The sequence below is a fragment of the Amphibalanus amphitrite genome, unplaced genomic scaffold (assembly GCF_019059575.1).
Source record: "Amphibalanus amphitrite isolate SeventyFive unplaced genomic scaffold, NRLGWU_Aamphi_draft 000144F_arrow, whole genome shotgun sequence".
NCBI lineage: Eukaryota > Metazoa > Arthropoda > Thecostraca > Balanomorpha > Balanidae > Amphibalanus > Amphibalanus amphitrite.
The window spans coordinates 433,998-446,727 of NW_024881639.1; the positions used below are offsets into that span (position 1 = coordinate 433,998).

The 12,730-nt window shown below is 48.5% G+C and overlaps 1 protein-coding gene across 1 annotated transcript; it reads right to left on the minus strand.

The window, feature by feature from the left end:
- Nucleotides 1-746: 746 nt before the first annotated feature.
- LOC122382645 (glutathione S-transferase class-mu 26 kDa isozyme 47-like) lies at nt 747-12,548 on the minus strand. Its single transcript, XM_043368253.1, has 3 exons — nt 11,528-12,548; nt 1,854-2,054; nt 747-1,454 (listed from the first exon to the last, which is right to left on the minus strand). Exons 1-3 carry the CDS (start codon nt 11,630-11,632, stop codon nt 1,095-1,097), a joined length of 666 nt encoding a protein of 221 aa, XP_043224188.1. The 5' UTR covers nt 11,633-12,548; the 3' UTR covers nt 747-1,094.
- Between the last annotated feature and the right edge of the window lie 182 nt (nt 12,549-12,730).

The window sequence follows — 12,730 nt, forward strand, 5'->3', positions numbered from 1 at the left end:
CACAAAGGGGGAGAAGCTCCAAATGTCACGTGACTAATATGCCCTCCGGCGCCCTGTTTTCACCGGCGTCCCAAACTTGAACTCACAGCCTGCTCACAGCAAGCAATCATCGAAAGAAATTGCAGAAAAATGACGTACAGTATTATTCCGTACATTCAAGGCTTGAAGCACCGAAGCACAAGCATTACATTTTGAAATTTCAAATAACGCTCTTGCAAAGAATGTGTATTTTGTTGCCTCAAAATGATTCTAAATGTCAAGATTATCACTGAAAATTTGTGCATGTATATTCATATACGTCAAATATTCACTATATTTTTGCAACTTCATCAAGTTAGTTTGTCTTTGCAGCGCCATTATTTGGAAAATTTGGTACCTTCTGTTACGCTGCCATATCCTTTCGATAAGGCACTACAAAGAAATCAAAATATCATTCGTTCACGCTTGCGTGCATGAACGTATTCATTCGATCGATGCGCTCTCTGATGCCCTTCGCAGTTCAAGCAATTCGATCGCAGCCGTGCAGGACACGCGAAACGTAAGCAAATATCGACACCCCTGCTTGCGCCTCCATGGTCCATGGAAACCGAAGGCTAATACCCGGTGGCATCGAGTAGTAAAGGAATCTTGGGTGGCGTCAGGCGGCGGAGTGTCGTGAAACAGGGCCCAGGTCCCAGTCGGTCCGGTGGACGCATGCCAACCGAGTCGCTCCCCTGAAGTCTTAAAATCCACGCTTCAAACACAAATTTGCCGAAGACATTTTATTAACATCGAATTCAAATGATAGTGACGATACCACTGACCACTCGGTGAGCTCGGTGAGGTGATAGAAAAGACCGTCCGGTGGGTGGTCGGAGGCGTCTCCATTAGTCCGATCACCGATGGACGGTCGGAAGTGTTTCCATCAGTCCGATGGGTGGTCGGAAGTGTTTCCATCAGTACGATGGAGGCGGTGGCACACCGGCCGGCTCGGTCAGTTGGTGAAGCAGCGGTGAGCCTTGGAGTGGCCTCGACTGCTCGCTGCGCCACTGAAGCCGCTTATGGAGTCGGGTATGGAGCGCGGCACTCGGCGTGAGAGCCCAGCGGCGACGACCCTACTTGCCGCCGAAGAAGGCGTCTGGCCCGCTCAGCGGCCACTTAATGAAACGCTCCGACTGCATGTAGGCCTTGATGGCGGGCAGCGCCTCGAAACGGGCCCTGAACTGCTGTAGGTTCGGCAGCTCGTCCAGCAGGTCCTTCTCCAGCTCCAGCCAGTTGGAGAGCACGTCGTACAGCAGGAAGTCGACGTAGCTGATCTTGTCGCCGAGCAGCCACTGTTTGGAGCCGAGCGAGGCGCTCAGCTGTTTGATGACGGGCGTGACGCGCTCCCTCATGACGGGCCGCTGGGCGCTGAAGCTGGCCTCGTCCCGGCAGCCGTAGCAGAGCCACGCGAACGTCATCCGCACGTCACCCAGCTGGAACGAGCGGCAGAGAGGCGCATAGTGAGCATACAGAAGCTGCAGCGGTCAGGGTGCCGTTAAATACTGGGCAACCACACCACAAGGAGGAGAAAGTAAAGCATTAATTCGTCGTACGAAGAGACGGCATTGTATTATGACGAATCACGAACCATTCGAGGTTTTGAGAAAAGACAGCACATATAATCAGAGAGCCTTTCAGGCTCGGCACTGAACCAGCATCCGATGTCGGGACCGTATCGGGACAAGACGACGCATTTAGCGCTGCAGCCACAGCTAGAGATGAATATACAGCCGTCCGCCGTGTTGAGCGGAGAGTCCGAGACACACCGGGTCCCGCCTCCGACCGATGTGCGGCGAGCGACCCCCGACCCCTCCCTCCGCTGCAGCACTCACCACGCCCTCGAGCAAGTCGAGGCGGCGCCACTCCTCCTCTGTGTTGGCACCGGCCAGGCCGTGCTTCTTGGCCAGGTGATGCAGGATGGCGGCGCTCTGGGTCAGCTTGATGTCGCCGTCCACGTAGAACGGCAGGTTGGGAAACTCGAGTCCGTGCGGGTTCTTGGTCTTCTCCTCCTGCCATTTCTCTTTGGCGTTAATCTGCAAATTACAGAAACAGATCACACGTTACTTGCTATGACAGGTGGCGAACAATCAACAATGGATATATCACCGTACCCAAAAAAAGGATAGAAATGACGTGTTGTGCACGCTTTTTTCTATGATACAAAAAAAAACTTACAGACGATATGCATCAACGCAAAACGCAACCATTCACTATACCTACGGGTGCGTTTTTCATCATTTCGTTTAAAAAGTGGTAAGTGACATGTCTGATAGTGACTAGTGACCCGATAAATATCAGCAGGGAGGCACCGGTTCTGACGTCACACGAAAATATCAGTCGGCTGGTTGTGGCACTGCCCCCTGCCGGCGCGACTGTGCTGCCACCTAGCTAAGCCTAGTCAGCCTAGGAGGGGACGGTTTTACTTTTTCTCGTCGAGTGGGGCAGCTTGCGACGACACTCGGTCGACATAGCTGTGCTGCAACATACCCCAGGTTCGGAGTCTCTCGGACGGCCAATCCTGTTCCATAACCACAGCTAAGTCCCCGCTGACCTTAACCAGGATTGGCCGGACGACGTTGAATCTTCGTAGTTCGAGAGACACCGAACCCGCGGATAGTCTGTCGAAGCCTTGGCGGCTGAAGAAAGGCTAGACATATCTCACTTGATTTTGGCGTGGCCAGCCTCACTTCTGTAGTTTTGCTTCACAGCATTCCACGTCCTATTGAGTTTCCGGTTACGTAGTACACGACCACGTCCAGAAACTTGATGTCTTTTAGATACATCACGCAATGACAAACTTTTGGCAGCATTTACATTTGTTGCCTGCATATTTTGGTGAGGAAAAATCACTATCGCAGTAGTACAATCAAGACATACCTACCACAAAGAATCAGAGCTGAAGCAGCATTATTAATCAAAAGTGTATTGCATTGATCACCAGCATGTTCGTAAAATAAAATAAATCACGAATAAAGATGACAACCAAGCCGGACCAGGACACTTATGACAAACATGAACGCTAAAGTGGCAACACAAATGAAAGAGAGAAGATGAATCTGCCCTTCGCAATCGTCAACCTAAAATAAAACTTCAAATATACAACAGACTTCTGTGCATTAAAAGAACATGAATATAATCGCTTTGTCGTCGACACATAATGGGAACATCCTGCCGGCCCAGCCAAACAGCGCGCCCGCTTTCGAGTAGGAAATGGCAGCGGCCGCAGAAGTGGCCAACAGATGCATTGTTCGTCACGCCACCTGCACTGAAACGTACCAGCTATTTAATCGTGAAATGTAGCTAGCCATCCAAAAATGTTGCACTACACCAGCACTACCGCGCAGTTAGCAGATAGGTACGGACCGCAGGTCCTGGTCTCTGTCTCTTCCGAGTACGGTCTCCGGACCGGTCACCAGCGCCACCATCTCCGCGCGGTAGCTATAGCACAGCTCTCCGGCCGGGGCCCGCAGTTCCTCGACCTCTTCGTCCAGCCAGACCAGCACGGCTCCCGCCCAGCGCCTGAAGACTCCGCCCTCCACAGATCCGTCCGTCCAAAGCCGGACAGCACACAGGGGCAGGAACGCGAGGTGCAGCGTAGCCACGCTTTCCCTTTCCGCCGCCGTGGCCCCAGCCCGGATCGGGCACACGTCCAACCGGAAGGTGACGCCAGCCGTCTGTTGCCACGGTGGGATTCTCGCTCTCGCCCAGGCCTGGCGGCCTCGCAATCTCCAGCCTCGGACCGAATGCAGGCGCGCCGGTGCCGAGACCTCGGCGGTCGCGCGCAGGGGGTCCCCTGATGGCAGACCCAGCGCCCTCCCCAGCAGCCTGGCAGCCAGCGTCCAGCTTCTCTCCTCCATCGGAGAAAGTCGGGCTTCCGCCATTAGTGCGTGGCACGGTGTTGAGCGCGGACACAGGTGATGATGCGGCCGCCTCCCGCAGTCCTCGCTCCAGGAGATTCACGTGCGAGGGGGCGGCCGCCGGCAGCCACGCGACGGCAGCGTGTTCGAGCGCCCCTCGGACGTAACCGATTGACCACCGTACTAAGGGCACCCTCGTCCAGGCCCCAGAGCTATTCAACCAGGTCGACGGCGCCGTAGCCGTCAGAACCTGGTGATCACTCGAGCCACGCCACAGAGCTCACGCCTCAAAGCGGTTGGCTCTCCGGTCCTTGGCATCCGGCATCCGCAGTGATTTGGCGTAGCCAGGACACGTGAGATGCTGGCCTCAGTCATAACCGGAAAGCCTGTAAAAAAAATATGTGATTGACAAATGGAAATATATTGTATGCATAGAGTTGAGAAATCATGACGCACACTGCATTGTGACAGTAGATAGTTTAGTGTGATTGGCAGAGGAGGGACTTATTGTAATAAAACAATAAACAATTGAGGCATTGATTTGATTTTGTAGGTAGCTACCTACCCTTCTCATATGAATCTGGATGATTTGTACCATTAAGAAAAAAACATAGGCCTAGGATGGGGGGGGGGGATGTCCCCACTTTTCAGCTATGCTAATTTTTAAAGTAAAATATTTATTTTTTCATTTAAATTCAAAACTAAGAGCAAGAAATTGTTCGGCAAGGTGAGATAAGCACGAAACTGCAAAGAATTTGTTCATAGGGGTATTGGGGTTCCCACAAAGTGACATTGAAGTTCTCTGCCCCCCTCCCCCCCCCCACACTTTACGTGAGGTTCCTGCGCCCATGGAAAAAACACATTGCATTATGTGCATCAACACTTAACCCTTGCACTTAGAGAGGGCCACAAAGCCCACTATAAAGCCCACAGGACACCACCTGAAATAAAAGCATGACAAATGATAGCATGTAGATTGTAGGCACCTGACCTACTATAACCTACTGAACCAAACATACCCCATATATCGATATGTATGTGTAGATAAAGTATGAATGGTAGGTTGATACCAAGGCTGTTTAGTAGGTTATATGCATGCTGAAAGGATGAAAGATGGGTATTTTGTTCAAAAAATATATGATCTACAGTTCATATGAATATGCAACATGGGGTCCAGACTGGAAAAAAATACACGTTAAGCCGAATATGTCCGGCGTAGTGGCGGGAATGCGCCGAAAATTTAAGCGCACGTCCGGCGTAACTTCGCATGCGCCGAATTCAGCGCATGGCGGCGGACGAATTTTTCGGTGCAGGGCGGTCGCATAATTTTTTGGCGAAAGACAGTCACCGAATTTATGCGGTGCGCTGGTCAATCTAGCAGCAGATTCGCCCCGTGGGCAGCTCTGGAGATGTTGCGGGACGAGACGTCCCCGCCCCGGTCGTCGCGTGCTCGAGCTGGCGAGCCGCCCTGAGTCTACTCAACGGAGGAACGGCCGCCCAGGTGAGGCTTCAACCTTCGGCGTAGAGATAGGCATGGAAAACCTTGTTGAACGTCGCTAAGCGTCGTTAAGCAATAGCAGTGGGTTCCTGCCCACTGCAGTATCGAGGGGAATGAGAGCGTAGACGATCTGGCAAAACTGGCGGCCGCCCTGCCCTCAAACGCCCGATCGCTGACCAGGGCGGTTCATTGTGCGGCCTCGCATCAGTGGCGCGACAACTGCTCAGAATCACTATTCAAGCCACTCCTCGGGAGCACGCCGCCGCTCGGCGCTCCCTCTCCCCGGAGAGGACCGAGAGGATGTCATTTCGGTGCACCAGATGAGGGCGGGCCACCGGGGCAGCTCGCTCCAATACGGCACCGAATCGGCTGTCTCCACTCCGCCGCGTGTCAGCAGTGCCCAGACAAGCGGTGCCCAGCGGCGCTCTGCACCGTGAGCCGAGAAGAGGCTGATGTGCCGGAGCACGTGCTGCTCCGCTGCCGGGCCCTCGCTGGCTCCCACCGAGGTATTGGGTTTACGTGGAAATAAAAACTAATTCGGACGCTCAAACATGGGATAGCGTACAAAGCCCCGAAACACTCTGCCTGGTTGATATAGCCTTGATCAGTATATGTGCACATGTGCTTTATATGAAAAGGGCTTAATTTTCGCAGAAATAGGCACCTAATTTTTGGCGCAAATCACTCAGAAATTTCGGCGCAAAATCGCTTGCGCCGAATTTCGGCGCAAGATGGTCTCACGGGCATCCGGCGTAGTGTATGGATGTTTTCCAGTCTGGCATGGGGTTAGGTAAGGTTTGATTTTTGTTTTGTATTTGTATCACATGTAAATATCATATCTGGATTCAGGATGTCAAATAGTGCAAGAATGTACAAAATGTATGCCTGAAAAGTGAATCACTCTTTCTGAACATTTACCAAAAGTGGTAGTTTAGTACGCAAAGGTTAGGCTAGGGTAGATGATGTTTTTTATCTTCACCATAGTTTATCTACACAGTAACCGAGAAACCCTCGTCCAGACATAGCAATAGGTAGGCATGACAAATCGTCAAAAAGTTAATATTTCTCTGCTCATCAGCATTTGACCAAAATAAGGGTTCTAGCATGTCTGGTTATTTCAGGTTATGTTAGGTTATATGTAGGTGAGGTTAAAACTTTAACAAGCTCTAAGACATATATACGGGCTTCATCTGAGATTAATATTGAGCTGGGGGTCTTGGTACCCACCTTCGTGTCAGGCCATGATACTTGACACACCATCCTGCTATCTGAGGCGGCCCAGGAATCAGCTCAAGCAATTACAATGAAAGTCAACTTGTAATGCCCGCACAAATATTTAGTGCGGGCATTACACACCACTCCCCATTATGATATATCAAGTACTAAGTTAATGACGATAATCCCGCCACCACAAATCTTATGAAACACATCAACATTGACCTCTGATATAGGGCCTTGCCTCTGATATTCCGAAAAGAAAAATCATAATGATTTAAAGCGAACGTGTTCTTACGCAGCTGTGACATAAGCTGCGCATACGAAAAACACCCGCTAGACCAATTGATGGCGAATAAACCTGTTGATGAAGAAATACTTGTCTCCCATTGGTTTGTGAACACAATCTGCAGGAAACGCAGCTTAAACTACAGTAAAATTTTGCAGGAAAATCTGCAGAAAGTAAGAAAAATGCAATTTAAACATATTTAGCCAGTGAGTCTGGCCAATCTGTTGATATATTCCGATAGATATTGAGCACGATCAGTCATTTTGAAAGAATTACGGTCCGACTCTCTTTATTTTTAAAGCAATGACGCATAATATGATTATTGAAAAATTGACAAATATATTTTCTTGGAGGGAAAAGTGGGACTAGCGTTAAAGGGACCATCCCACCTTAACATTAGTTTTGAGTTGAGATAGCCAAGTTTGCGGCCAGGCTCAGAAACCACCATTTATCCTGGTCGCAACCCCCGCAGCTTTATGGTGTTCAAGAAATTTCTTCCCTTTACTTGCAGGGTGGGACCAGCTTAGTCCCTATCTCTTAACCATTAGCGGTTTCTTGATGACGTCAGCAGTCATTTCAACGCCCGCCATTCCTTGAACCCGAATTTTGCTGACCTTGAGCTCCCTTTGTTATCAACGTGAAATCCGTCGTCGGCGCTGAGAAAGCCTATTGCTTTTCATTTTAATTTGAATATTAGAAGATACCCACCACTGGAACTTGGACTGATATTATACCAAGGCCAAAGATGATCAAGCTGCCTGCTATATCTGGAGCTTGGTGTCCAACTTCAACATGGAATAAAAAACAAAATATCAAAGCAAACTGGATATGGTACTCCAAGTTAAAGTCCAAAGAAATTTTGAAGAGCTGACAATTGACATTAATTCTTTTCCTGCAAGGTTTCCATATGGAGATCACACCATGAAGAAATATTTTTGATGTTAACAGTTGAAAGGGGATTGATCATCCAGTTTTGACGAAAGACGCTGCTGACTGTCTTTGGTAAAGGATGTCGGCATGAGGTGCAATTGTGCTTGTGAAGTGGTTATAACTGGTTTTTTCACAGTATTAAATTAAATGTGCCATTGCAGCCAAGTGTGTTATCATGTAAGGTAAAATCAAAACCACAATGTTGGTTTTACGAGCATTGAGAAGGCTGGTAGGTCAAGGTAACACCTGCCTGTGCTCGTAAATCATGCTGCCAAAGTTTTCTAAATTAATTTTATCATACACTTTTGTTATCCAGAATGGTTGCACTATTGTTTGGTATCATATTATTCCATGTAAATATGGTAGTGTAAAGTCCGACCAACATGTTACCAGATTTGAAGCTGTTACGTTACCTAAGTACCTGTTTTTTTACTGGCGTGGTGAATGTCACCTGGATTTTGTTTTGAGGTGCAGACCTAGTAACTCTGACTACATGGGTTTGAAGCTATTATCTATTCTGTTTTTACTGGCCTGGTGAATGGCGACTGATGTTGTCCGTGGATGGCACTGAAACAAATTTTGAGTGTCATGTACAGTGTTTTAATACAATGCTGAGGGCTGAAAGTTGTCTTGTTTAGAGTGGTGAAAGTTCAGGATATGCCAGCCACCATGGTGGGTCAGAGTTAATGTGTTGCAGTCAGTTCGGCTTCGGCAAGCACACGGATGGGCATACGCATCAAGACCTGCTCTGCCATACTTTCAGCCAATTTTACCTAGGTAAGTCTTTTCTTTTTTTTTCTGCCAAAAGCTATGACATTGTGAATTTCAGTACTGTGGCCTGTGTGTAGCTTTTAGGAAAGCAATTCTAAATAAAGCTCTGATAAAGTGCATCAGCAATGCAGCCCTCTATTACATTTTCTACAACATCTTACTTGTTCCTTGCATGGAGAGAAAAATGCAATGTTATGAATTCGTTTATTCACATAATTTGACAAGCATGCAGTTACCTGCTACTATCACTGCACAAAACAGCAGAAAACATCAGTTGATCAAACACAAGACACAACAGAAGTTTACAACATATAGGGCTGCCGAACCTGCTTCCTCCCACCACAGTTGATGCCATTTCCTAGCCTGGCTTGATGTGAGCACTGAATAGCTGCTTTGTCTAATTACAGCTCACTACCATTCAACTTAAACTACTCTCTTCAAAGTAAGAGTGAGAGCGTTCAGTGTTCATAGCAGCTCGACAGACGACAGACAACAAACATCTTGACAAACCAACCAGTATTTGATTTGGCTAATGATTTATGTGCTTGTTGTATCATGGCCAAACTACTTTAACAGCAATAATCCCTGTTTCATCTTGATCTTGCTTTTATTTCCATTTGAACTCAGATCTTGAAATGGAAACAATCATCTGAAGTGATATCAGATACTGGCTTCCGTTTCTCTTGAAAGCAAGTTAAAACAACAATGATAAACTAAGGCAGGAGATGTGAGTTGTGGCAGTAGATTTTTGATTCAACATATGTAAACCTTATATTGCTTGAGACCTCTGTGACAGACAAACAAATATTTATAGTTTTTTGATAGTTTGGATTCTTGGCTTGATTTAGCAGATCAGCTGTGAACCTTGACTTTGAAATCACATAAATGTCATGGTACCCGAACGAATCCTCGCATGACATTTCTTCGTAGCACAATTTTTCGTCCGCATTTCTTCGTCTACAAATCTTCGTCGGTGCATTTATTTGTCCCTCAATGCTTACTCTTGCATATATTTGCGTTGAAGAAGAAATGCGAGCCGATTTTCATATACCCTGGTGCGAGACAAAGTAATGCGATAGGTACGAATAAATGCCCTGACGAAGATTTGCAGACGAAGAATTGCGATACGAAGAAATGCCACAAGAATTGTCCTGGAATCCTTTATTGGCCATCATATATTGACCTTGATAAGATAAACGCATCATTCGCGCAATATTTGTCGCACTTTGATACCAAATTATTGCTTCCAAATGCCGACGTAAAGAAAACCTTTATGTGACGTCATAGAAACAGCGGAGTTCCCAAAAAGTAAACAAAAATAAAAGTCTTATATCTCGAAAACGGGTGAATATTTTCCGGTAAAATTTGGTAGATGTTCATTTTCGCTCTTTGTGATTCACGCTACATCACTTTTATGCCAATTCATTAACTTTTTTGAAGGTGGGAGGGTCCCTTTAAGTTAAAAATCAAAACTAATACACTGATCGAGACCTCGCTATCAAAAGTATATATCAGTGCATTTTCGCATCGAATCTCTCTCAATCATGAACGAATTTGGGCAAAAACAGCAAGATTGCCTGTTTTGTCAATTCACACATTTTCATATTTGGGGGCAATTTTAAAGTTGATGGCCAATGTTTTCAAAATCAACATTTCCACAGGAAAAAATACAGCTATTTTTCTTCCAAATACATTCATTTGTAGAGTCCGACTCTCTCTTGTTTTCTCGCAGTTTCCGTTGTGCTCTGAGAGAAACGATCATGTGTATCATAAGCGTTTGGCTCACTTCAAGACGGCAGAATTTGCACTTGCATTTTCTGCCGTGTGGAAGACCAGAGGGAGTCAGCTAATTTATGACAGAATGTGCTTAAAAAATGACTGGTGAATAATATCTTTTGTCAGTGCCTGACAAATATTTATATTTTAAATCACGCTCTTCAGCTGTCAAGTGAGCTCAAAATGGCCTAAATTGTCAGCTGTTTATCATCCTAGGTCAGCTCAAGGTCACAGACGTCAGCTGAAGAAAGTGGTGACCATTGGCCCTGTGTTGAGCGGACAAACCGGTGTTACCTAGTATTCTATGTACCGTGAATATCAGCCGTCGACACTTCGACAGTGAAATTTTAGTCGCAGATTGAGCCAAACGCTCAACCCGAAAGATTATCTGAAGCAGCCCTCTCTCAAATCGTTTTTGTTGGAATATTCCGCGTGAATCAGTCGCAGGGATAAAACACATCATTTCTGGATACGGATTTAATCCCCATTTCCATGCTTCCCTGCGTCGTCTGTTCGTTCCACTAACCCGACCAAAGCCCCTCCCCCGACAGAGCGCCCGCGTTCTACGGACACCGGTTGTCCCTGGGCCCCATTCCGGATTCCAGCGGCCACCGCTGTACTCCGTCGCTGCCGCTCGGCTGGCAAGGTGACCCCAGTCCCGGCCCCAGCGATCTGCCACCGCGGGGATCCCTCGTCGGTGCACAACACAACAGACCATTTCCGCTGCGGGGCGAGGGGAGAGGTGAAGGGGAGGGGAGAGGTGTGCGTACAAACACGGCTATTGCCACGGGGACGCAGGACGAGCTCGGCAGGTGTCACCCAGTCATGGTATCGATTAGATGGCCTGCCTCACCATAATCGTAAGCGCCGTTCCCCGGTTCGAATAGCGCCATGACGTGGCAATAGCCTGTCGTAGGTGGAATGGATATCGCTTATTTTTTGTCGCCTTTGGTAATTACGGGACAGCAACACGATAATGAAAATAAGCGTTGGAGATGCAATATCACGCTGGAGGAACCATGAACATTCAGGTATGGAGTGCAAAGATGGGAAATTCAGTCTTACAACTGTTCCTGTTCCTGGTTTAGGGATGGGTCAGCAGCCCGGCAGAATCGTAAGCGCGCCGCGCCGGGCCCGCGGTACCCACCCGGGCACACGGGTGCTACTCACCGCGTCGAAGCGGACATCCTGGTACTCCTCGCCAGTGTACTCGAGGATGAAGCGACTGGCCTGGCCGAGTCCCCTCAGAGTCCAGTAGCCGAAAATGGACGGCATGGCGACAGCTCCTGGCGCTGACTGGGTCGGTCGGGCGGGCGGCTGGCCGGTCGGCTCCGGTCGGACTGGGCCGCGTCGCGGCGGCACACCTCCGATCGCTCTCCTGCGCCGAGCCGCTGGCCCCGCCCCCTGACGACGCGCCGGCACTCCAAACGTGCTGACTCACGGGCGGGACGCGCGGCGGCGGCGGTCATCGCACCTCCCTAGCGCCAGCACCAAGGCCACGCCGTCGCCGCCTCCCCGGTTTTTGTCCGCGCCGCCCGCTTATAAATGATACCGGGGTCCAAGCACTGCGAGCCGGCGGGAATACCAATTCAAGCGTCTTCAGCCCTCCCGGGGTTAGCATTCAATTTCAAACGAAATAAGAATCGCAGCCCGAGTTCACGGCTGTGATTGCAGATTGGCTGACTCAGTCGGGCAATAATGGCAATCGCCTTGCAGTTATACCGTACATCACTGACACAAATATCGATGACAAAATAGATCCGGGAGGGCCACACTTCAAACGCATAACTCCGAGGGTCGTCGACTATCATATCTTTGCTAACCATAGCAGAAGCGCTTTCTTCACAAGCTTGCCTATGTGCCATAGCTATGTACACACGTCAGTACAGCACCACCGAAACATTCTCCTATTGCGGCAGTTTAACACGCGCCAGTCTGGTGAACCGCGTAACACGACCGGCTCTCAATCAGAACTTGTTTTGGGTTACAAATTCGGTGTCATCTGATCGATACATATGTCGATGTAAGCGATGTCTAAGCCTCGCCGACCTTGGTACTAGGCGAATATCGGCATCAGCTTGCATCAGCAACACAGAACATTCCGCGGTATGTTAAGCAGCTGCCTGTGCGGCGGGTTCCGCAATGTTTGCACGTCTGTGAGCGATCAGTGGCGGTGTAGTCAGAGGTGATGGCGTATGTACAGCCCACCGCTAAAGTAATGTGCGGTTTTACCAATCCCAACGGATGGCTTTGACTGTCGATTTTTTAATGCGGAGTGATCGAAAAGAAGACGCCAAAAAATAAAGTTCAAGCTGCAAGGGTGACGATACATGTAAGCTACATTCAAAGTTTCATTATAGTCTGGCTAATCTT